Here is a 26,109-nt window from a genome sequence, read left to right as displayed (position 1 = left end):
AGGGCCAACGATCAGCCGATGAAAGAAAGATCTTATTCATCAGCTGATTGCATCTTTTATTCAAATGTTAAAGGAGAAGTCCCACGGTTTGTAAAAAAGGCAGGTGGGGGTGCGTGAGAAAATAAATAAGTGAACTCGCTCATCTCCGTGCCTCTGTACTGCCACTCCCGGATCCCGTTCACAGCAGCGGGGTCCTGCAGTACCACTAGCTGCATTGTCACAACCCCAGATGAGTGATTGCCCGCCCAGCCAATCAGTGGCTTGGGTGGGACATTGCCTCAGTCACTGACTGGGCAATTGCTCAACTAGGCCATGATGTTGCTGCTGCAGGAGCCTTGGGTATGTCATGTACCCTGTTTCCTGCAGAAGATGACAGCCGGTAAGGACGAACGGGACACTGGAGTCATGCAACAGAGGCACAGGGATGGGTGAGTACTCTTCTGCCTGCCATCTGCCTGCTGTTTTTTACAGTTTGTGGGGCTTCCTCTTTAAAATTATCGGTAGTCAGCAGCTCATCTTCCATGTAAATGGGGAAGTAACTTTTATGAAGGTAATAGGGCAGACAAACAGTGCAGTGAGATCAGCTTGGCAAACAAGCACTAATCTCATAGAAAACCTAAAGTAAATATTAAAAATGCAATATTTGGATCTCATGCAGTTATGACCCATAGAACGTAGGTATAGGAAGCACAAGTATCTTTAACTTACATTTGCAATTTTATGTTTCTTTTAAATTCCCTCCCAGGCTCACCTGTTGAACATCCCTAGTTGGAATTGGAAAGAAGGAGATGACGCTATATGTCTGGCTGAGCTGAAGCTGGGTTTCATAGCTCAGAGTTGCCTAGCACAAGGTCTGTCCACCATGCTTGCCAACCTGTTCTCTATGCGTTCTTTTATAAAGGTAAGGGTTCTATAAAGGTAAGGTAATGATTTTTGCCATGAGTTTTTCTAATCATGGACAACCCCCATTTTTGTGACACAAATAATGTTGAATATGGGGTTATAAAGACAGGAGGTGCCATTGGACCATGACACAGTGGAAGAATTTGGCCTGGTCTAGTCTCATTCTGTCAATGCTGTACATAGACAGAATGCTGTGAAAGTAAAGTAAAACAAAAAGAAGGCTTTATATGATGTTTGTATGATGATTACTTTTATGAGCTAGTTTATTTGGTTTACAAACAACATAATATGCAGTAAGAGACTATTATGCACTAAAAGGAAAGTCGTAAGCTTCAATGGTATGATGAAAAAAAAATTATAAAAAAAACAGTACTTGTAAACATTTTAGTGGTTAAACATTTTAGTGGTGTAATTGTGTGTAATTAAAAATGTAAGTTAGTATTTAGAGATGAGTGAACCTGGAGCATGCTCGAGTCGATCTGAACCCGAACGTTCGGCATTTGATTAGCGGTGGCTGCTGAACTTGGATAAAGCCCTAAGGCTATGTGGAAAACATGGATATAGTCATCGGCTGTAGCCATGTTTTCCAGACAACCTTAGAGCTTTATCCAAGTTCAGCAGCCCCAGATAATCAAATACCGAACGTTCGGGTTCGGATCGACTCGAACCTGAACCCGGTTCGCTCATCTCTATTAGTAATGAAATATAAAAATAGAATGCTCAGGGCCTTGTTTTTATTTTCCTGCTACTTGTCCTATGGTCTTCCCTATAGGTCCTGAAAATGGCAGAAAAAGTTTAGTAGAACAGATTAAAGGACAACTCCGGCGAATTTTTTTTTGGCTTATTTAACACACATTACAAAGTTATATAACTTTGTAATGTGGTTAAATACCCGGTCTGGCCCCCTTCCCCCACTTTCCGACCCCCGACCCCCCACCCCGGAAGTTAAAGAATGTATACATTACCTATTACGGTCGTCACGGTCCTCTTCTCTGGTGTCGGGTGACGTCAGAGCTGGGGGGCGGTCCGGGTCTTCTTCCTCTTCGGCGTCTTCATTGAGAGTGAATGGGAGAGAAAAGGCTGCTGGTGCACATGCGCACCAGCAGCCTTTTCATTGGCTGGAGCGCATCACATGGCTTCCAGCTTGCTCAGCCCTGATTGGCTGAGCTTGCTGGAAGCCATGTGATGCGCTCCAGCCAATGAAAAGGCTGCCGGTGCACAAGCGCACTGGCGGCCTTTTCTCTCTCATGGACCCGGAAGCAAGAGACATCGCTGGACGGCGGACGCAGGTGATGGTGAGGCGGACGACGGGCGAATGGAGTGGCGATCGTCACCGGAGGGATGGTGAGTATGGTGTCTGTGTGTGTCTGTGTTTTTTTTTTGGGGGGGGGGGGGCCCGCCGGAGTTGTCCTTTAAAAAACAAGACCAAATATGTGTTATCAAATACAATGAAAAAACACTTAAAACTCACAGATTTTTTTTTACAAGCAAATAAATTTCTTTTCAAGCTGCTGTAGCCTCACATTTTATTATCTTAGTGAATTTCTATTACATGTTCTTTGACCTAAAATCAGTTTAATTTGTTTAATTAACATGTTGTGTCTGACAGATTGAAGAGGACACGTGGCAAAAGTACTACCTAGAAGGAGTGGCAAATGAGATGTACACAGAATATCTATCCACCGCCTTTGTGGGGCTTTCCTTCCCTGCGGTTTGTGAGTAAGTACAGACAACAACTGTGACATAGGAGAACATTGACATTAGACAAACTGAGTCCAATATGAAGCGCCCAAAAATTTAAAAAATATGTGAAGAAACTGCTGAAAATACAAAGGGGCATTGACAGACATAAGTCCTATTGAGGTGAAGAAACTGCAGAGAATAATGCAGGGGTAATGACGGACATATAGGTCCTATAGAGGTATTAATTTCAGAATTTCTCCAAAACTCTCTGCTATCTTCTTGGACATTTCAGGTTGTGCTTTGTGAAGCTGAAATTGCTGATGATAGCCATAGAATACAAATCGGAAAAAGGGGAGAGCAGGTAAGTTGTTGGAGCTATACGCTGCTGCTTTTCTTTTCTGAAATATTTTTATTCATCTGTCTACAGATTTATGTTTTACATGTTATTTTGTAATTCTTTAGTGGAGTTCTTATTTTCACTATTATGTAGGAAACATAGCTGTCAGATGCAGATGTCACTTAGGAAGTCCTGAGGACCATTGTCATGTCCACCACTTACTGTTAGTTACTAATGTGAAATTAGATCAGTTGCTTTAGCTACAAGGTAATACAGTCAGTCATCTAATTAAAGGGCTTGTCCAGGTTCACAAAACATGAATGCTTTCTTCTAAACCAGTGCATAGCCTGTGTGCAGTATCGCACCTTAATGGAGCAGGGCTGCTATACCAGACATCATCTAAGGACAGACATGGCTATTTCTATAAGAAAGCACCAATGTTTTTGTAGTCTTGTATAACCCCTTTAATTCACACATTCAGCGCTATACCTTTTTAATAAATGGCATGCAGAAAGTTAACTGCGCAAAGCAAATAAATACAATTAGATTTTAATACAATAATCAAGGTCAATTTCCACTACGTTGTATAAAGCAAATTACAGTCTATTATAGTCTAGCATATTGTAGGCTACCTATATGTATAATTTTTATGCATATGCTGTGAATATATGGATTTATTAAAAGCTATTTTTTAGACCTAGCAATAAACTAAATAAATCATATAGTCACTAACTTAGAAACATTGAGAATTTTATGAAATTTGGAACAATGAAAGAAGTATAATCCGCAGCAGTTATTTCCCTTATAGTGTTTATAAGCTAAAACCCGATCATCTGACGGACAACAAGTTTTTTATTCTTGGCCTCTGAATATGAGATCCTGCCATTGAGTTCTCACCATTTGTAATATGCCACATGAATTTTATCATCTGACATTACCTCCCTAGTTGCATTCAGACTCCTCACAGCCAGACCTCCCTCCACATCCTAACACAAACTGCTTACTTTTAACCATATTCACATAAAGCCAATTTACCAGCGACCCCTGACTTGCTAATAATTGATTTGCTGTTTCGTTATAACTAACTTGTCCCCACCCTTATGTTTTGACCCTTTGTTAATTTCTAACCTCTATTTTATGTTTATTACTATTATTCATTTATTTGTCTGAATCTAACACAGCTGTTTATTTCTGCTTTTTCAAAAACCATGTACTATATTCACATACCTCTCCACAGCTGCTCCCTCTGCAAAGTCTATATATATTATATCTATATCTGAATCATCAGTGTCATACCAGGATTTTATTATAATGCCTTTATCTGGTATGGTTTAGTGTTTTAATAACTATATTTTAAGAAGCAGCTGAGAAAGTCTTTTTTTTTTTTGCTGTTTTTCTTTTATATGTAACATATATATTTTTTATTTATCCAGTGTATCTACTGGATATGGTAACAGACTGCCCTTAATCCCTGTGTGGTCTGATCCTGCATTTGTGTTCCATTTTGTTTTGACGTATAATTCTTGCTGATACACAGTAGGCTAACAGAGGGGACAGATAAAAGAAAATACAGACTCTGACATCAAAAGATTTTTGTGTAGTCTGTTACCTTGGAGACACATAGGCCAGTTTAAGAGTTTTAGACAGCAGGAAAAACTTTGCAGAGTTGCTTCTTTTTTTTTACTTCCTAGTAAATAAGAGAGACATGGTGGAGAGGTATGAACCAGTTTCTGCACAAAGGTTTTGTTTATAGTATTTGTGTCTATTTTAGTTCTGATTGAGTTATTTTTTTTTTTACTTTATATATTTTTATTGGGGGGGTGATGTCTTGGTGTCCATGAATTTCTTATCAATATATTTGATTGGAAATCTATATTTTTTTCTTGTTGTTTGCAGAAGCAGAAAGCGGTATGGCTTTCAACATTAACTGTGCCTAACCCTCCTTCACCAAACTTCACCCTAACCTCTCCTCCTCACCTCTGGACTCATAATCAGGAGCTCCCTCCGAAGGAAAACATACACAAAAACTCTGGCTGTCTCCTATTTTTTTTTCATCTGTATACAAATACATACATGCATACATATGTGTATATATAGATATGCGCATATATACCAATCATATATATGACTTTACATATGTATATATATATATATATATATATATATATTTATTTCAAATTTGGATATATTGTATATGCACTTATGGATGTGAGAGATACTGCAGTCAATACTCAAGTTTTTCTTAATGTTTGTAGACCAATTAGTTATAGAACTATTCTATTGAAATTGAAATTTTCTATTGTTGAAGCCTTCTTCCCTATTGAACCATCTCTCAGATGCATTCTGTGTGTATAGGTATATACCTATAAAAGTGCATGCATACTGTTCATATATCCCTAAACATATGTATGCAAACATTACACATGCACCTGTATCTGTATGTGTCTGTATATAAATACTGCACGTATATATGTATTTTGCAAAGATACATATGTACATCCATCAAGATAAGACAAATATGACTAAACTAAGTGTACTCTTCTCTGCTACCAAATCTCAATGTACTTCTGACTTCCCACTGTCGCCTTAACTTCTTTGCAGGAATCTGGTTAATCCCTTCACTGCCAGCAGGCTAAATCTGTAATAGTCACTGGCAACTAGGGGGTTAAAGGCTTCTGTTGTCAGTGAATAATGGAAGTTATCATTTTCAGGTCTTTGTTCCCCCAGGTGGCACTGTATGTTTCTATGGCTATGTTTTGTGTATGTCTTTGTCATTGTTTATGTGTTTCACACTGCTCCCCATCTCTCCCCAATGTCTCAGTCTTCAGTCAAAAGTGCCATTTGTATATCACAATCTGTTCATTTTCACTATATCACAGATTACACCAGCCTCTTAAAGGGGTTTCAAAGATTAAATAAAGGGGTCTTTTTTTTCTCCCTAAATAGTGAAATCCATATCCAAGGACTCTGTCTCTTATTGCAGCTAAGCCCCATTCACTCGAAAGGGAAGGGGCTGCAATTCCAGGCACTGCCCATGAACAAGGGTGGCACTGTTCCTGGGGGAAAAAGCCAGAGTTTTTTCTTTCTAATCCCAGATAACGCCTTTATATGTCACAAATAATTCCTCTCTGATAATGACACTCCACATGTCATTTGTAGTTTTTAATATTGTCCTGTTAGTTATGAATGCAGCATATCAAATTATTAAAGGGGATTTCCAGGAATTGACATTTATTATCTATCCACAGTATAAGTGAAAAGTCTCTAATTACTCGGGCCCCACCAACCATAAGTTTTAATTGTGGTGTGGTCAAATCTATGAGGCTGACAGATGCTGACAAACACTGTATGTGGCTAACTCCATCAGTCCCATAGGCATTGAATGGTGTCTCATAGGGAACTGAAGCTCCATTAAAGGGGTAGTGCGGCGGTAAAGAATTATTCACAGACTAACACACATTACAAAGTTATACAACTTTGTAATGTATGTTATGTCTGTGAATGGCCCCCTTCCCCGTGTCCCACCACCCCCACCCGTGTACCCGGAAGTGTGGTGCGCTATACTCACCTGTCACATGCCGACACCCGTCTCCGATCTTCAGCGAGTGATGTCTTCTTCGGGCGGACGGCAAACAGCTCCAACTGTCCCGAATGCCGGCCGCCCTCTGCAGTGTCATCCGATGCTCAGCCGTGATTGGCTGAGCATAACTGTGCTCAGCCAATCGCGGCTGAGCACAGTTGTGACGCGACGGAGGGGGGACGGGCGTCAGCGACTCGGCCGTCCGTCCGAAGCTGACGTTTGGCACAAGATGGCGGACGGCCCTCGACACAGATCAGGTAATGTATAATGTACCACACTTCCGGGTACACTTGTGCGGGTGGTGGGACACGGGGAACGGGGCGATTCACAGACATAACATACATTACAAAGTTGTATAACTTTGTAATGTGTGTTATTCTGTGAATAATTTCTGAGCGCCGCACTACCCCTTTAAAGGAGAAGTCCAGCGAAAATTTTTATTAAAGTATTGTATTTCCCCCCAAAAGTAATACAAATTACCAATATACACTTATTACGGGAAATGCTTATAAAGTGCTTTTTTCCCTGCACTTACCACTGCATCAAGGCTTCACTTCCTGGATAACATGGTGATGTCACGACCCGACTCCCAGAGCTGTGCGGGCTGTGGCTGCTGGAGAGGATGATGGCAGGGGTACACTGAGGGACACAGGGCACTGGAGGGACACTGAGCATCCCTCTGCCATCATCCTCTCCAGCAGCCACAGCCCGCACAGCTCTGGGAGTCTGGTCGTGACATCCCCATATTATCCAGGAAGTGAAGCCTTAATGCAGTAATAAGTGCAGGGAAAAAGCTCTTTATGTGCATTTCCCGTAATAAGTGTATATTGGGGATTTGTATAACTTTTGGTGGGCCATACAGTAATTTAATAAAAATTTTAACCTTTCGCCCACCATAGAGGTGAAACAGAGCACCAGTGACCGCTGTTCTCATAATCGGTGTGGGTCTAAGCTGTATATAGGTTATATATGTCGATTCTGGGAAAACCCCTCTAAGTATACTGTGAAACAGTTAACATGTCTTGCTTATCTAGAGAATACACTCAGTTTAACTACCATGGCTTTTTTAAAAAGTTTTTTCTAACGTAAAACATAAGCTGTAGTATAGGCTGTAGGGAAATTATTTTTCTTTCTTCATATAATATCATAAAAAATGCTTAAAATGTATTGTCCTAAAATGAATCTATTGTCAGAAAATGGCCTATTGTTTAAATCAGTGAATGGGTTGCCATAAATATTATGAGCGAATTTACAGTTGGAAAGATGCAAATTGCTTCGTTCCAATCTGCACTTTGTTCCAATCCGCTGTTACCTGGTTGCTTAGAAAAGCTATATCCAGTCCTGGTAAACTTTTCACAGTTTCCCAAGACTAGATCCATCTTTTCCCAGCACCCGGGGAGGAGCAGCTGGGAGCGGAGCAGACTTTAAAGCGTGCAGCATGGTGAACAGAATGCAGATAGGGACAAAGCACTTTGCGTACTTTTTACTGTAAATTCGCTCATCTCTAGCAAAAATATAACAATATACTAATATAATACACAATAGAATTGTATGAACTTGTAGTATCTTACAGGGATGTTAAAACAATTTATTTATTTAAGCTTTTTTTATTTTTTGTTTTTATATTATTTAAAGTGTAACTGTCATTTTTTTTTTTGCAGAAATCAGCAGTATAAGTGATTTTAAGAAACTCTATAATAGGGTTTATTAGGCAAAAAAAGCCCTTTTATGTTCTCAAAAAGCAGTTTTCCAGCCCCCCGCCCCCCCTCACTTTTTATCTGTGCATTATCAGGCACATCCGTTCTGATGTGTCCATTATATCCTATGGAGGGGGGAGAAGCCAAGGGACATGAGTGAGCAGGAAGAAGAGACATGAAGGTCAGCTGTTTATAGACTCAATAAGGTTGGAACAGCACCGGCTAGCAATGAAGAAATAGTAGAAGAGTGCACGCCTCACCAAACGGGATTCCAACCGTCCAGAAAGAGTCCAATCGAATGCATGGAGACAGCACTTAAAGGAGAAGTCCTGCCAAATTTATTTTATTATATGTTATTACTGATGGAAAGTTATACAATTTTCTAATGTACATTAATTATGGGAAATGCTCATATACTGCTATTTCCCTTACTTTAGTGTATCAGGAAGTGTTAGAATTATCTCAGAAGCAGTGACGTCACAACGAATGGTGTACTTCCTATGGAGTGTCCAACAGGGGGCGAACTATATATAGAAGTCAATGAGTACCATTGACTTCTATATATAGTGCGCCCCTGCTGGACACTCCATTGGAATTACAATGGATGTGTATGTAAATGTAATGTACAGTGTTTTTGATTGAATACATTTATGGAATACTTTGGGGAGCAAGTGTCCTTGCTCCCCAAAGTATTCCATAAATGTAATCAATCAGTACATCACAGTAAGCCCGCCGAACCGCAGCCGCTGTCGCCGCTACCGAACGCCCGCCGCTCTGGACTACACTCAACTACTACTCTCATCACCTGCTCATAGCATGAGCAGGTGATAGGAGAGTAGTAGCTGGGTTATATCTCTGAGATCACCGCCGCTGATGCTGCTGATGCCGCGCAGGGGGTGCCGCTCATTACTGCAGCCATCATCCCCCTCCGCTCCCCCCTCCTGCTTCTTCCTTACACTATCTGATAGCTGACTCCCCGCCCGGCCACCGTCACGTGTAATCGGAGAGCGGCGGCCGGGCAGGGAGTCAGCCATCAGATAGTGTAAAGTTTGCCCGGATCCCGGAAGAAGCAGCAGGAGGGGGGAGCGGAGGGGGATGATGGCTGCAGTGATGAGCGGTTCCCCTGTGCGGCATCAGCGGCGGCGATCTCAGAGATATAACCCAGCTACTACTCTCCCATCACCTGCTCATGCTATGAGCAGGTGATGAGAGTAGTAGTTGAGTGTAGTCCAGAGCGGCGGGCGTACAGTAACGGCGGGTGGCGGCGGTTCGGTGGGCTTACTGTGATGTATTGATTGATTACATTTATGGAATACTTTGGGGAGCAAGTGTCCCCCAAAGTATTCCATAAATGTAATCAATCAGTACATCACAGTAAGCCCGCTTGCTCCCCAAAGTATTCCATAAATGTATTCAATCAAAAACACTGTATATTACATTTACATACACATCCATTGTAATTCCAATGGAGTGTCCAGCAGGGGCGCACTCTATATAAAAGTCAATGGTACTTATTGACTTCTATATATAGTGCGCCCCCTGCTGGACACTCCATAGGAATTACACCATTCGTTGTGACGTCACTGCTTATGAGATAATTCTAACACTTCCTGATACACTAAATTAAGGGAAATAGCAGTATATGAGCATTCCCTATAATTAATGTACATTAGAAAATTGTATAACTTTCCATCAGTAATAACATATAAAAAAATAATTTTGGCCGGACTTCTCCTTTAAGTGAAAAACCAATGTTCTTTTATTCACATCCTACTTTCGCAACATTTTGGCTGACACTCAACCTTTTTAAGCCTTTCTCCATGCATTCAATTCAGCTGTTTGTAGACTGTCTGTGCACCTAAAACGCTGGATTGAGAGGTCAGAAAGGTCAGTGCTTATCTAGGAACTGGCTGAGAGAAGATTGCAGGGTGTTGTGCTGTGCAGGACTGATATTTCTCCTCTCCGTGCTCACTCGCTGCTTTGGACCCCTCCCCTCTCCATAGAGCAGAATGGACACAGACATCCTGCATCTTCTGAAATCAGGGAGGAGCTAGGAAAACAGCTTTTTCAGTACAGAAGGAAACTCTTTTGCTGAATAAAACCTATTGCAGTGTTTCTTAAAACTGCTTGTACTATTGGTATTTATTGTTTTCAGAAAAATGAACATAAAAAGACAGTTACGCTTTAAGCAAAAAAAAAAAATGCCCGGGGCTTTTTCAGCAGTCATCTCATTATCATCAGTGCCAATTATAATAATCTAAGGTAACACTTCTTATATTAGGCTATGTTCACACCAAGGCTGTTTTTGCCATCGGCAACAACGGACGTACTTTACGCGCCTGTGAACACTGCCTTTACTTCAATGGGATCCCATGCGGACCCGCAAATAACTGACATGTCAGTTTTCTGCGGCCGCAATTCAGTGAATTGCGGCCGTAGAAACCCATGCCAGTTCACACGATGAAGCGATCGGCTCTGGCCGCTTGCTTCATTGTGTGCAGTGGCAAGTTCTGATGCGGGCGCGCGCTGATGTGCCCGTATCAGAACACTACGGCCAGAAAGATCATCCGGCCGGTACTACAGTAATGGCCGTGATGATCCGGGCAGAGACCAGCCGTGAACATAGCCTTAAGATGGAAGGTCACAACACTGGCAGTGCCTGATTGGTGAAGCTGTTTCTTTTTTCTCCTACACTCTGCACAATGACCTCTGTACATGACACACAGCATACCCACACATGTCTCCCATAATAATCAATAGGTCATTTTCTGACTAAGATTCCAGATTCTTCCTCATAGTCATATCATCAAAAAAAGCCTAGCAATATACAGACTTACAAAAATTCATTTTAAGACATAACTGGTAATAAAATACACATCAATGCAGTTCTTCCCCCATGAAGGGAACATATTTATACACATAGGGGGAGATTTATGAAGACCGGCGTACAAGTATACCGGTTTTATATTAGCCCTGCCCTCTTTTCCCTGGCAGGATTCACTAAGAGGCGCACGCCTCTTAGTGAATCCGGCCGACCGGGCGCCTGAACTTATGCCTGGCGTACGAAATGTACACCTGCTTCCAAGCAGGGGCGTACGGGAGGTGTACGCCAGGGAGAAGGGGTGAATCTGAACCTTCTCCCTGGCATACACCTCGGACGTATCTTTCATAAATGTCCCCTATAACAATGCCTTGTCAAAAAGGCAGAAGTGGAGCCCCAAATGATGAAATATTATAGCAAAATCCAGGCAGGTATTATATACCAAGGCTTCTTTTTTTGTCACCAATAAACTAATAATACCATGCAGTGGCAAATACAGCTGTGCACTGCCTGGTTACCCCTATCAGAGCCAACTAAATACCACCATATACAAAACTTAATCCACTTAAGTTACCCACAGGGTATGCTATAAACACATATGATGTGTTTGGAGTATATGTGCCATGTAAGGGCCCCTTACTAACTTATCATGAAAACAAGAAGTATATTCAAAGGTCTCTTCTAGGAAGTTAGGAAACCAGCTGAGTAAATGAATGTGTGTAGGATATTCCATAAATATCTATTGTGGGAACACTTCATCACACTAATATTCACATATAGGGTACAAACCCACACACCGTATACACAGCAGATACGCAGCAAAAACGCTGCAGATTTGAAGCAGATTTGGTGGTGCAGATTTGATGCTGTGTCCAGTTATTTAGATCTAATCTGCTGCGTATTTGTTGCGTGTTTGTTGCGTATCGCAGCAGTAAATAAGCTGCGTATACGGTGTGTGGGTTTGTACCCATAGAATGAAACCAAACATTGTCAGCATACATTGCTTTTCACACTTTAAGGGTACAAACCCACTTTACGTATTTGCTGCGTGAATCAGTCTTAAAAATAAGCAGGCAAAACGCAGGTTGGCTTTATACAATTGTTCTGCGTTAAAATACGCAATTGCGTATTTTTGAAGTGTGAAGCTACATGCGTTTTCTGCACAGGTTGTTAACAACTGATGCTTTGCTAACAACAAGCTTCACGCTTCAAAAATACGCAATTGCGTATTTTAACGTAGAACAATTGTATAAAGCCAACCTGCGTTTTGCCTGCTTATTTTTAAGACTGATTCCCGCAGCAAATACGTCAAGTGGGTTTGTACCCTAAGTATACATTGCCCAGTCCATGCTAAGTAGGATATATAGTTTGTTCTGGGTGACCAAGTTGTACATTTAGTGCTACTGCCCAGCCCCCAGAGATGCCTTCATCTGAAACACCCTCTTAAAATACCAGTGGTAATATTCAGTGAGCGACCCTGGTGATCCACTGCTGGTAAAGTATTGTGAATTTAGTGTTGTATTCAATTGATACCTTAACTCATCTGAGAAGACCTAAGTATATACTCATAGGTCCATGGTGCCTGTCTAATTGGCATTTTGTTGATTAAAATGTGCATTGGACAGTATATAAGATTCAGTGAAAGTGTGCCCAATCCTTAGTGAGTCTGTTGCCTTAATCAGATGGCCAATTGGTAAAATGCTGTTTGGTACTTCATTGGCTTCCATTTTATAGTTGGTAATGTGGTAGTGATCTATTTAGGCTGTAGTATCCAGAACCTTACAGTACATATGTTCTGCCACTCATCATGTAGAAGGGCACTTCTATAACACCACATTAGCCTCTATCTAGTTTAAATATATACAGGTCTTGGCATCATGGCAGCTGTTCCCCTGATTTTGGTATTCTTGGATCATATGGATAAAAACTTATTATTTTTCTTATCAGATTCCTTTCGTAAGGCTTGCTATCAATAGTATTTCCATTTTCTCATTATTTAGTCTTTTTTCCCAAACTTAAACTGTTTGCCATCAGCTTGATGTTAACTTGAAGAGTGGGCTGTTCTCTTGCCCATCTCTGCGGTTTGTCTTGTCTGTGTGCAGTGTTTTATCGCATCCATCTGACATCTGTTTGTCCTTTCCTATGGGTGTGGTTTGGGATTCTCCACAAAGAAACTTCCTGCAAGTTTGGTAACTGCAGAGAAGTTATCGCAACATAGGGAATTGCATTATGGCCAGTCTTGTTGTCTTTATGAAGCTTTCTTATTTGTGATTGCATGATTTGCTTATGTGGAGTGTCAAAAAACAAAGAAAACTGCTGGCTTATTGAGCGGTTTCAGATCTGCAGGACTGCCATGTGTCTGGTATAGCATGGGCCTACTACCGCTGTTCTTTTAGCTTCTAAAAGTTGAACATTGCTGATTTTTAACATGGTGTAAAGGTCAGTGCTCCGTGTTGCATTCTGAAAGTAAGTAACGAGCAGGAAGCTAGGACTTACATTGACAGCGTCATGAACAACTGAGATAAGATTGACAAGAATTGTCCTAACAAAAATTCTTATGCTATTATCTAACATTGGAGCTTTATTTAGTGACTTATTACATTTCTTGTACCGTGTGAATCCAGTTTCTAATTGGTGGGGTTGGCTATGGCAGCCAAAGCTACTGATAATAAATCCATACTGCAGGCCTTATTATTAGTAGAACAGATCAGGAAAATTTTATGCTGTATCCTCATGTCAGTACAATACACATCTGCCCTGCCGGAGCTGCTGTTGAGGTCTGGAAGTGTTGTTGCTGTGAAGTGGTGATGTAATGCAGACCCTCAACCATTTAAAAAGACTCATTAAATCAGTTTTTGGTGTTTTTGTTTAGTCATTATCATCAATACTTTATTGAAATCGTGTCCTTTTCACACCAGCCCCTGAGCATTATATTCCTGTTTTGAACACTAGATGGAATAGCGGCATTTGTGAGCAGTCATTTGTTATCGTAGGGCTGGATCATCATGAAACATAATTCCTTTGTTAAAGGGGCAGTCCAGATTATCCTCCCTCTTCATTTTTTGTACAACAATTAGTGTACAAGTCTTATCACATGCTCAATTTTTTTTTCATATAAACTTGACGTCTTTTTTTGACTGGGATTTCTATGGCTGCAGTAAAGAAAATCTCGGACACAGCTCAGACAAAATGATGTTACTAAAGTGTTTTTCTGTATAAGTTCACAGATCTGGACTATGAAGTCATAAAATTGCCTAGGGCAGGGAATAGGAGGACAAGTGAAAAAAAACAAAAATAAAGTAAAAAATATATATACATATATTCACTTCTCAGCTTGCATAAAGTCCAGCACCACCACTTTAATTGGCAGATGTTGCAGAGGATGTCCCCTTACACTCAGCATGGGGCTCTGCAGACAATCAATGGCCTCAATGGTCAGGTGAAGTTGCCCTTTCGCATGCCACTGACGCCAGTGATTGTAACCTACTGGATCATGTCTTGTTGCTGATAATGATGAGTGCTTAGGCCTAGTTTGTAGAACTAAGAGTCACGCTTTTCTGTTTCAAGAAATAAGGACCAAGTTTACAACTTTCAGAATGCAACATTGTTGCAGCAATGGTTTGCTTTGGCATGTAATGATCGTGCATGCATGTCAAGTGTTGTTTGGCTTGTTGATTGCAAAAAAAAAGTTGAATAAAAAGTATATTGGGTTGTAATAAAATGCCTTTTGTTAGCTGGCATGAATAGGAGTAACCCAATAAATCCTTTCATTGCTCTTTCCATTTTTATTTATTCTAACATTGGGCTGGCAATGGGTTGCAAGCACAGTATGCAGAACTGTATGCCATTGGTTGTGCCTATAACATTATACACCTGTTTTTACTGCATGGGGCAATGGTACAGAATAACTAGATCATAACATCAGCGTTTTATTTTGTGTTTGCTTAGTTTGCATGAATTATAAAAAGATTTTTCCATACTGCCCTCCCCTCCTCTCTCCCATCTGCTTATAAGAAAATTACCCAGATGATAGGTAGTTTGTTACAGAAATAAAACTTTTTCACAGAAGGTCGTGTTCCTAATCTGAGCCTTAGAATCTAAAGACGGTATTCTTCCTTAAAGGTCACAGAGCTCAGATCATACAGCTTGGATGAATAATTAGTATTGGACTGGAAAGCTTTCTGTACGTTTGGTACAGTTATCTCATAAAATACAAGCTTATCTAATACAGACACAGCTCTTAATGTATTGTACGTGTCTGACTTACGTGTCAGTCTTACGGCATGACCATGATCCAGACGACTAACTCTGGCACAGGATTGGCCTTGGCTTGTTGCTTACAAGATGAAAATCAAAACGTATGCATTTGCTCAGACAGCGCTGGCACTTTGTAAATTGCCCTCTACCATCTTAATGACCATCCAGGGGAAGATGCAGGATTACCTTGCCTCAGTGAAAAATTGGCAGGCCTATTTATCTTAAGACTCAGCGATGAACTGTGATTTAAATAGCTGGTTCTCCCTTCGGACCTGAGAGATCTATCAAACTTCAAGAAATGAGAAGGGCCATTTATCATCTGCCAGGATCTCTTGTAGCTCTTTGTCAAGTAGATGTGACATCCAGACAGACAGCACCTTGTTTGGTTTAGCTTAGTGCTGCAGACAGGAGGGGATACATTGCCGAACTTTTTTTTCCCTTACGGAAATGGATGGCATGAAATTTTATGCACACTGTGGATTGTATGCAAGCATGATATTGAAATGTGCTTTGTTGTTCATAGATAAGCTTCTATTTTCTACAACAGAGTATCCTTATAATGTTCATAAGACAGACTGCCAAGGGACACAGTCCAAACATCGGTATCTAAAAAGATTTGTCTACAGTAGGTCAGAAAATCTGTGTTGTCAGTCAGATCCCTATTACGGTGTTATGTAAGTGTAGCCAGTTTATGTTAAGTCCAATTCTGACTAATGAGAACTGGTTGCTAGCTGTACTGTACCATTTCCCCTTTCAGTTTAGCAGGAAGCTATAGTCCTATATGTGCCATTGCTTGTGCCTATATATCAGTATGTTTTTTTTAACATAATGAATTGGTGGCACGTCAGTCAGCAGTAATCATATACTGAACACTGTTAAAGGAGAAGAGAGATTAAGAGTAACCTCAAAGGGCACAAAAGTCCATTTATTACTAAAAACATGGTGATATTGAGCTTTTCCGCCAATGAGTTTGAGTGTGAGGCCATTATGATTTTTTTTATGCTTTGTTTAAAGGAGCAAATTTTGTTGTGCTTTGAAAACAGGGCAGCAGTGAACTGTTATGGAGCCATTTATGTTATTGAATACCTATTTTTATTACAATATTTATTAATGCATAAAATAAAAAAGAACACTCACATCTGGAACTTGGAGCCTTAAGGCCCTAATACATGAGACGATTAACGACCGCATTCAGCCGATATCGGCCGTTAATTGTCTTATAATTGTCTTGTGTAAACGAAGGCAACAATCAGCTGACATGAATGATTTTGGCTGATGGTTGTTGTCGTTTGTCTTTCAACATGTTACAAGACAAAAGACTAATATAGCAGCAATCTGCTGCCATCCCTCTGCGGAACAGGAGCGGCGGCAGCAGACCACTGCTATCTGCTGTGGGCTGCCCGGACGATCAATCGATCAACCGCGCAGCCCCTCCTGCAGCTCCCCATGCCACCCCCCTGCACTCACCTGCTTGCTGCCAATGAGTGTAATAGCATCAGTAGTATGCGGGGAAAAAGAGGCAACCAAGCACTGACAGCACTCTCAGTTGCCCCGTGTAATAAGGGCTTTAGGCATCCTCAAGGTCCTCTGTCCTTTAGGAGAAGAAGTGCTTCAAATGCCACAAAGCAATAGGGTGTCCTTTTAAAGGCCTAGAAGTTTGTAAACAAAGACAACCATGTATAGCAAAATGTTGAAAAGAAGGATATTCCCAGGGGAACATGAATGGCCTAAAAGTCTCCACACATTTTTTGGATGCTCTCCTCAAGGAAGAACACTAGCTCTTTGGTCCCTGTAGTGCCAGCTGTAGGTAGCTAAAATTGTACCTATTGTGAAATATAAGACCAGAAACAGTAAGTTAAAGCAGTTTAAATAAAGAAATGTGTCTGAACACTGACAGATGACACCACCATAGCTCAGAAATAGTTTTAGCTTTCATGATCTTGCTAACAGTTGTTTTCATGCTGCCAGGGCTTGCTATGGATGGTATTACAAATATAAAGACCCAACTTTACCATGACTATTTCCTTCCAAGTCATTCATACAATCCAATAAAATAAAAATTATTACCATACAGATTTTCAGAGAATACAAATTATCTCCAGATGCAGCTTTCACTACTGCTCTTGTTTTATATGTATTAACACTTTAATAAATGCACCATTAACCCCTCCCTCAAGAGATCCATCTATATTGAATATTGTGGCATAAAACAATTATTATTTTTTGCTGATTGTAGTCAAGCTGTAATATTGTTTTCTAACTTGGTTTATATATATATATGAATAAAATGTGAAGCTGATAGCAGTATTATTTCCTTTAAGACTCCATGCTCTGAAATTACAATGACTGAGCAAATTAAAATTTGAGCAATAAAATGTTGCCAGTTCCTTGGTATTGAGTTTTCATTTTGTTAGGACTTTTGTTCTACTTATTTTGAAGGAATTTTTTTTTTAACCCTAAAAGTAGGCCCAACAGTTAAGTGGCTGGCTTCTATCGTCATGTTACCAGCTCAGCTTTTGCTAGTTTTGCTCATACTGGGCCATAGCTGGAGGGGGTAATGGGTATATTCTGCCAGTGACTGGTTGGATAAAGAACTAGTAAAGCTGAGTTCTCAGCATGTTCTCAACCTTTTCTTGTTTGCCCTCAGGATTATCATCAACCCAGGAAACCATGTAAAGATTAAAGAAGGCACCCTTGGATTCTTCATAGCAAGTGATGCCAAGGAAGTAAAACGGTAATTCACTATCTTACAACAATAAGTCTGCCCCATCTATCATTGACCTTTTTTGTGCCAAATATTTCTGCTTCACTGGTGTTGACTGTGAAAATATTATGTTCTTTCTTCCTGGTATCCAATCTCACAGTAAAGTTAATTTAGGCCACCATTTGGGCCACACAGTTTATATGTTTATATCAGGGTGCTTACAGTGAATATGGAAAGTAAAAAGGCAGAAAATACTCTATGCCTGGGTACAAAGACTGCTGCTGGGGATCTCTCTCTACATGTTAGTGGTGAACTGATATACCTATAAACTATAGCGGGGGGGGGGGGGGGGGGGGGGGGTGTTGGTGCGATGGGTAGTTCACTCTGTGGCCCATTAGTTTTTCTGGTGATAGAAATTTGAAAATGCTGCTCCTTCCAGTGAAGCAGTGTGTCATATTATAGGTCTGTAATATAGTATCTGTACACCCTAGGCACAAGTCAGAAAATCTGGGGCATAATGATACTTACTTATGCCTTCTTATTAAAAAAAAACTAAACAAAACCTATAGGTGCCCTATTTTAGCTCAGCAACTTGGAGGTTATATGCAGTCACATTTGGTGAAGCTGGAGGCTTGGTCAAATAAATGGCAATGAAGTTTATTATTATTATTAATAATAATAATTACTATTATTATTATTTGTATAGCGCCAACAGATTTCGCAACGCTTTTTTTTTTTACACAGTAAAGAGGTTACAATTACATATGAGGATGTGGATAAATATAAGGATAGGCATTTGGGCAGTAGAAATAATAAGTACAATTATGTGCTAAATAATAAATTACTAGTTAAAACTGCTTCCGAAATGGACCTTGGGGTATTGGTGGGCAGTAAACTCAATTTTAGTGATCAGTGCCAGGCAGCAGCTGCCAAGGCTAATGCAATAATGGGATGCATCAAAACAGAACATAGTTATGCCTCTTTATAAGTCACTTGTCAGACCACACATGGAATACTGTGTACAGTTTTAAAACTGGTATATAAGAAGGACACAGCTGCACTGGAGCGGGTGCAGAGGAGGGCAACAAAGGTCATTAAGGGTTACAGCACCAAGACAGGTTATCAAGTTTGGGGCTATTTATTTTAGGAAAAAGAGGTCTTTGGGGCAATCTGATCACAATGTACAAATATATGTACGGACAGTTACAGGCCTGTGACCATGAGAAGGGGGCATCCTCTACTTCTAGAGCAAAGAAGATTTCACCACCAGCACAGATGCGGATTCTTTTCTTTAAGAGCAGTGAGACTATGAAACTCTACTTGGATGCCTTGAAAATATAATATTACAAGTTATGGACACTAGATTATTTGTGATGAGACAATGATCCAGGGATTATTCTGATGCTCATATTAAAGTCGGGAAGGAATTTTTCTCCCTTTGATTGGGCAATTGGCATCTGCCTCAAAAGGGTTTTTGTCGTCTTCTGGATCAACACAGTAGGGTTTCTGTAGGTTGAACTTGATGGACTCATGTCTTTTTTCAACTTTTTTAACTATGTAACTGTGTTACAAGTGAGCAATTTTCACAAGACCCACAAGTCACCATAACTGGCTATGTTTTTGTAGTAAAGGTCTAGTATTAAAGTAGCATTTTATAATCTCTCTCTCTCTTGTCTTTCCACAGTGCATTTTTCTATTGCAAGGCTTGTCATGATGACATCACAGACCCCAAGAGGATAAAGAAATGCGCATGCAAACGACGTGAGTAACGTTTTTGGTCCAGATTTATTAACACATATGCACTCCAGAGTCCAAAATTAGATATTGGGTCCAACTTTACAACACATCTTTGAAAATGGGAAGTGAGGTCCAAACTCAAGATTGCCCTGCTTTTATGCACAATAGATGGCTCATGCTAGGAACAGATTGGAAAGTAAATTTAGCGTTATACACTGGACAGGATAATTAAATCATATCTATCTGATCACATAGGTTTCCTAGTAGGTTACAGCAGCCTTAGGTACCCTTAATAATATACTCACTCTGCTACTTATTATTCTAAAGGTATGCCCCATGAGGTGACTATATATCAGGTATCATATACAAGGATAACTGATCATAAGTGAAAGAATCAAAACACTGTTTACTACTAAGAGCTGAGAAATATTCTAAGGGTTTGTTTAACAGAGATGTGCTAAGCTTCATTTTATATTTCCTGACCTGTGTAGTTACTTGTATAAATTGATATAAAGTGTATTTCTACCCTTGAAAACCTTTTTTCTCTGAAGACTTATTTCATAATACATTATACCTTTATTGGAGTTTCTGTTATATAGTTACATGTCCCCTGCAAAGACGTAAAATTAAATGGTAGACTTCAGGCTTTATTGCAGCTGCAGCTAGTCGGAGGCAGCAAGAAAACTGTATGCAATTAGATCTTAAAGAGGAAGTCCCATGAAAATAAAACATTTGCTGCAGGCAGGGGGTGGAGCAGGAACATAAAAAGGAAGGAATACTTACCTATCCACGTGCCTCCATGTGCCGCTCTCACCTCTTTCTGACAGCCGCCGGAAGTAATTCCCCTTTGGCTTTTTAGTACCTCACAGCCCTTGCTCCTGCTGCTGGAATGTCATGTCCCTGCTAATGGACTGCCTGCTCAGTTAGTCAGCGACTGCAGTGGTGTCCCGCCCTGTCACTGATTGTCTGAGCAGGCAGTCTATCAACAGGTATGTGACTTTGCAGCAGGAACTGCTCGAGGGTGGCAGTGTCGAGATATTGTACAGGCAGTGCTACAGGGACACAGGGATGAGTAAGTACACATTCTTTATTATGTTCCCCCCTACCTGCCTGTAATTTTTTCTTTTTATGACGCTTCTCTTTTAAGGTACTCCTGATCATAAGTTAAAACCATATACTGTAGGCAATTTGGAAGTCTATATTAGAAAAACTGAGCTGCACACCCAGTAAAACGTTTAGGGTATGCTCACACAATGTAGAATCAGGGCAAACAATTTTTTCAAGTTTGTCCCATTGACGGCAATGGAGCACATTATGGGGGAGATTTATCAAAGGGAGTAAAATATAGACTTGTAAAAACTTTCTACAGCCTTACAGCTCAGCTTTCAGCTCAGGTAAAATGAAACAGGAGCTGTGATTGGTTGCTGTGGGCAGTTTACACCAGTCTATATTTTACACCCATTGATAAATCTGGGCCTATAATTTTGAGATTTTACTTTGTGTAAAGATAATGTAAAGTAACTCTTATGAAATTGACTAACACAGATTATTGAATAAACAAACACAAATGGCATTTAGGATTTTACATGAATAGATTTACTAATATGTGGCAGTAATAGTAGTATTATTTTTTTAACATACAACATAATATTCAGGCATATGCATGAGATTAGTTAAAGGACAAGTTCCATGAAAACCTTTTTCCCAGTAATTGAAGCACATTACAAAGTTATATAACTCTGTAATATGCTTCAATCACCTATCTGCCTCCCTTCCCTGTCTTTTCTCCCCTCCACCCCCCACCGGGAAGTGTAAGAAACTCACACAGACCTAATTACTGTTGTCACCTTCACCAAGCTCTTCTCTCAGCTCCTTCTCCTGTTACACCAGCCTCCCCCCTCCCCTGCCTTGTCAGATGACAGGCTTGCTCAGCTCCCATTGGCTGAACAACTGCAAGCCATCACTTGGACTGGGGAGGGGGGGCTGGTGTAACAGGACCTAGAGCAGCCCTCCTGCTGATGACTCATCCTCACAAGAAGGAGCTGCCTGGTGACGGTGACGACAGTAATTAGGTCTGTGTGAGTTAGGACACTTCCTGGTGGGGGGTGGAGGGGGGAAAAGACAGGGAAGGGAGGCAGATAGGTGATTGAAGCATATTACAGAGTTATATAACTTTGTAATGTGCTTCAATTACTGGGAAAAAATTTTTCATGGCACTTGTCCTTTAAGTCAGGATATGTCAACTCCAAAGGACAAGGCTACTGAATTGGAGGGTTGACTTTAAAGTAAATGTGCCATCAAGTACATCACTTTTTTTTTATTTTTACATTACCCGCTCAGTGCCTGCATGGTGATGGTGGCACAGTTCTTTTTTCAAAACACCGCCTGGTTCCCATGATTGGTGCCATTTTCTTCTCAGGCACTGGCTGGGCTCTGTGCACCAGAGGTGAGCCTGGCACCCCTCAGTGTGACAATATCCCCTCCTCTCAGTGACGTGGCCCGTTGATTCTAATGGAGGCGCATCATCGAAGGGAGGGGATATTGCACCGCGCCACTGCGATCACCGGGCTGGCGATGATAGGGTAATGTAAAAAATAAAACAGAAACAGAACACATTAAACCACCCTTGGGTGGTCAATATTAGCCTAAATTTTTAAATCTCTATTAGTCACAATAATTGCCTACCCTACAGTTGCAGACAGCCATTAAAAGTCCATAGACAATGTTATTGTGCATGTACTGCTAGAGCTAGTGGTATACAATAATCAGTGTAAGTTCACACTTCACATGTCTGCAGCACATGCCAGAAGAGATAAACAAACTTCTGTTTAGTTAAGATTTGCGCAAACCTGCCGCTCGTCATTTGAATCTGGTAAAGATTGATTCAGCCTTAGGGCTGCCTGGAAAACATTGGATCCATGTTTTTTATGCACCACTCAGACTGCATCCATCTTCTTCAGGCAGTAGGGTTCAAATGTCAAGCGACCAGGTTTGCGCAAACCCGAGCTTACTGTAAGTTCGCTCATGTCTTCATGCCAGTATACAAATGCTGAAACTGCAAACTGTATTAAAATAATTCACGGCTCCACTCCATATGTTTCACCATGACGTTGGTTTTGTTAGGGTGCGTTCACACCTACAGGATCTGCAGCAGATCTGCAGCAGATTTGATGCGGTGTTCAGTTATTTAAATGAAATCTGCTGCAGAAAATCAGCTGCAGATCCTGTAGGTGTGAACGCACCATCAAGAGACAAAATGTGGTTTAATGTGTTCTGCGTACAGAAATGGGACACAATAAAGACGTTATCTTCTTTACAAAAAGAGGGCCAGCCATCTCTTCTGACATGTCTTTTGTTAAGCAAGTATCCTAATAATTAAATAAAAATGCAGGAGCATCTTTTTTTAGGAACTTGGCACCATGTGTCATTCCTTAGTTAGGGCCTCTTCACACCAATTAAATGTGGCAAAATTTCAAGCGAAGTCTGCACCTTAGACACCGCTTGATATTCAGTCTGTCCTATTGTTTCAATAAGATGTCTCCTCTCTCCGCTGCTCTTCGCCCAAAGAATTGAAATGTAAATTTTTTGGGCAAAAAGCGGAGGTGCACAAGACATCCCATTGAATCAGTGGGATAGGCTGAATTTCTGTACTGTGCAGGCTCCACTGGAAATTTCATCACTTTTGCCACTTTTACTGGCCCTTATTCCTCCTGAAAAGGCAAGTAAATTACAACTAGGTTTTACAGTTCACATTGTTTATTTGGTGTTTCCCCATTTTAAACACTGATTGGGCAGTGTCAATGTGGACACACCTCATTGAAATGTTTAAATGGAACGCCCAGTTGTCTTATTTGTACATTTTCAGGCAGAATAACAGGTACAGCGCAATGCAAAAAAAGACGCTCCAGAATGAATCTGTGGGAAATGCAAATATTTTCTAAAACTTGCAGGAGAGCTGACCGGTTCTCTTTAGATCAAAGAATGAATTTCTGGCACGCGTTGGGTGGATGCCCTTACTCTTGCACTACCTCTTAGTTTCCCAGTCTCTTTGAGTCCAACATTTGCTTTGGCAAGTTAAAGGGAAAAACAAGTTAATGTAAATGCTAATAATTACTGTCTTTTTTTTTTCTCTCTCTATCCACGTGTCCCTACACTATTCACTTTATTTGCTGCCTTGGATAAATCTCTTATTAGTTTTGTATTGTGAGTACATACAGAGTTTTCTGTAGTGGGTCAGTGGCTCACTTTAACCAGTTCTCTGCTTTAGGCTCTTATTGGGCCATTCCTTAAGCAGAGACAGGTTTAGTATATGTGTTATTTCACCAAGGTCCTGTGCATGATCCTCCACATCTTATCCAACTTTGTAATGTGACTGTGTAGAAAATACAGCAGTTTACACCAGAATAGCAAAATACATGGATATGTTTTATGTGATTTATTGTAGAAAGGTAAATACTTCAGTCTCTTATTGAAGGAGTATTTTGAAGAAATATTGTAACATTTAAAACTGTTCATGGTAAATAAAGAAATCTGTCCTCATCTGCCACTGATCCCAGTGCTGGTTCCTGCTGTTTCAGCACATAGGAAATGCCTCATCTGCTAGTCAGTGGCCACAGTGATCAGCAACTTCAACCAGTGATTGGTTACGTGGCTACTTTGGTGGTACAGTACAGACTTCTTTATTTTGCCCCACACCCTGAGCAGTTTTATATGTAGAAATATTTTTCTGTGCTATCCTTTTAACTGGGTAAAATACAATGTATGGCGGATTATACAGTATGTAGTGAATACTATTGTCCCAATGTTGACCAAATTTACAAATGTGGCTAAATTCAATAGATCTTCATATTTTCAATAACAAAAGGTCTTAAATGGTCTAGATAACTAAAGGGATGTCACTTACTTGGGTTTTCTTCAGTTAAGTTTGAGGACCCTATCTAGACAAAACTGTAAAATTCCATGTTTGTGGACTACAGTGTAGCTTCATCATTTATTTCAGTCGAAAACATTAAAGGAAAACTATCAGCAGGTTCGTTCATGCAAACCTGCTGATAATTCCCAGTAGGCACTTTCTTCCTCTTATTGGCGCAGATCTTCTGAAGCATTTAAAGCGACTCTGTACCCACAATCTGTCCCCCCCAAACCACTTGTACCTTCGGATAGCTGCTTTTAATCCAAGATCTGTCCTGGGGTCCGTTCAGCAGGGGATGCAGTTATTGTTTTAAAAATGACTTTTAATTTGGCAGCGCTGTTTCTAACGGCCGGGGCTTACATTTGCATATGCATTAGGCTGGCACACCCTCTCTGTCCTTCCTCCCCACCCTCCTCATGATTAGGAATGCTCCAGTCAGATTGCTTCCTATTCCCCTTCTGTGTGCATAATGAACATGGGCTGGATTGTTAATACACCTGTGCAAAGCTCAAACAGCTGTAAATGTTCCTGGATCATTCCTAATGCTGAGGAGGGCAGGGAGGAGGGAAGGAGAGGTTGTGCCAGCCTAATGCATATACAAATGTAAGCCCCGGCCGTTAGACACAGCGCTGTAGGATTAAAAATTCTTTTTAGGACAATAACTGCATCACCTGCCGAACGGACCTCAGGACAGATCTTGGATTTAAAGCAGCTATCTGACGGTACAAGTGGTTTGGGGGATCAGATTGTGGGTACGTAGTCGCTTTAAGTCCATCAGTTTTGGTGATATTTGATCCTTTAAAATATGCAGATTAGATCCTTTGGAGCACTTGGGGCATTCTTCGGTCCCCCAGAGCACTGTTTGCTCACACCTACTTATGCATATGCATAAGCAGGCAAGCTCGAATTTGCATCTGTGCCGACAGGCAGGCCAAATGTTGCTCGGGGGCCTAGGAACCCTTAGTTCTCCAAAGAATCTGATTTACATATTATTGTAGGACTTACAAGCTTCAGAAGACCAGCGCCAGTAAGAGGAAGTAAGCAGCTACTGGGAGCTATCTGTAGGTTGGTATGCACAAATCTGCTGATAGCTTTACTTAATTTTTTTTTGTCATTTGACCATGTTACTATTCATATTTTAAATTTAGATATATAGATGAGGGTAATATATTGTAATGTCTGATACGATTGCGTGAATTCCTCACGTAATTCCCACCTGAAGTAAACAGGCCCCTGCATTATTACTTACTTTTATTATGGATGTTGCATGGCCTGGACTGTCAGTGTTGGTATTTAAAGTGGTTCTCAAATAATTTGATTAAAGGAGAACTCTGGGCAAAGTAAAAAAAAATTCAAAACAACACAGAGGTCAGGGGGTGGTGGGAACATAACAATCAAGGAATACTGACTTGTCCCTGTGCCCGTGAAGCCACAATGCCACCGCTTACGGTCAGCCTCTGATCTCCTGTTTTTCCAGG

At 40.6% G+C, this 26,109-nt stretch overlaps 1 protein-coding gene across 7 annotated transcripts in view; it reads left to right on the top strand.

Moving 5' to 3' along the window:
* Positions 1-26,109, top strand: part of KCNMA1 (potassium calcium-activated channel subfamily M alpha 1) — a 332,984-nt gene that overhangs the window by 219,018 nt on the left and 87,857 nt on the right. For all 7 annotated transcript variants that reach the window (XM_069980872.1, XM_069980871.1, XM_069980873.1 and 4 more), the window contains exons 14-18: positions 746-901; positions 2,513-2,622; positions 2,879-2,947; positions 17,926-18,012; positions 19,667-19,743. In XM_069980872.1, coding sequence (XP_069836973.1) covers positions 746-901; positions 2,513-2,622; positions 2,879-2,947; positions 17,926-18,012; positions 19,667-19,743 — 499 coding nt within the window. The remainder of the gene's footprint in view (positions 1-745; positions 902-2,512; positions 2,623-2,878; positions 2,948-17,925; positions 18,013-19,666; positions 19,744-26,109) is intronic.

The sequence above is a fragment of the Dendropsophus ebraccatus genome, chromosome 8 (genome assembly GCF_027789765.1).
Source record: "Dendropsophus ebraccatus isolate aDenEbr1 chromosome 8, aDenEbr1.pat, whole genome shotgun sequence".
In the NCBI taxonomy this organism is placed as follows: domain Eukaryota; kingdom Metazoa; phylum Chordata; class Amphibia; order Anura; family Hylidae; genus Dendropsophus; species Dendropsophus ebraccatus.
The sequence above is the reverse complement of the archived record's forward strand: the minus strand, read 5'-3'. Positions and strand labels throughout refer to the sequence as shown.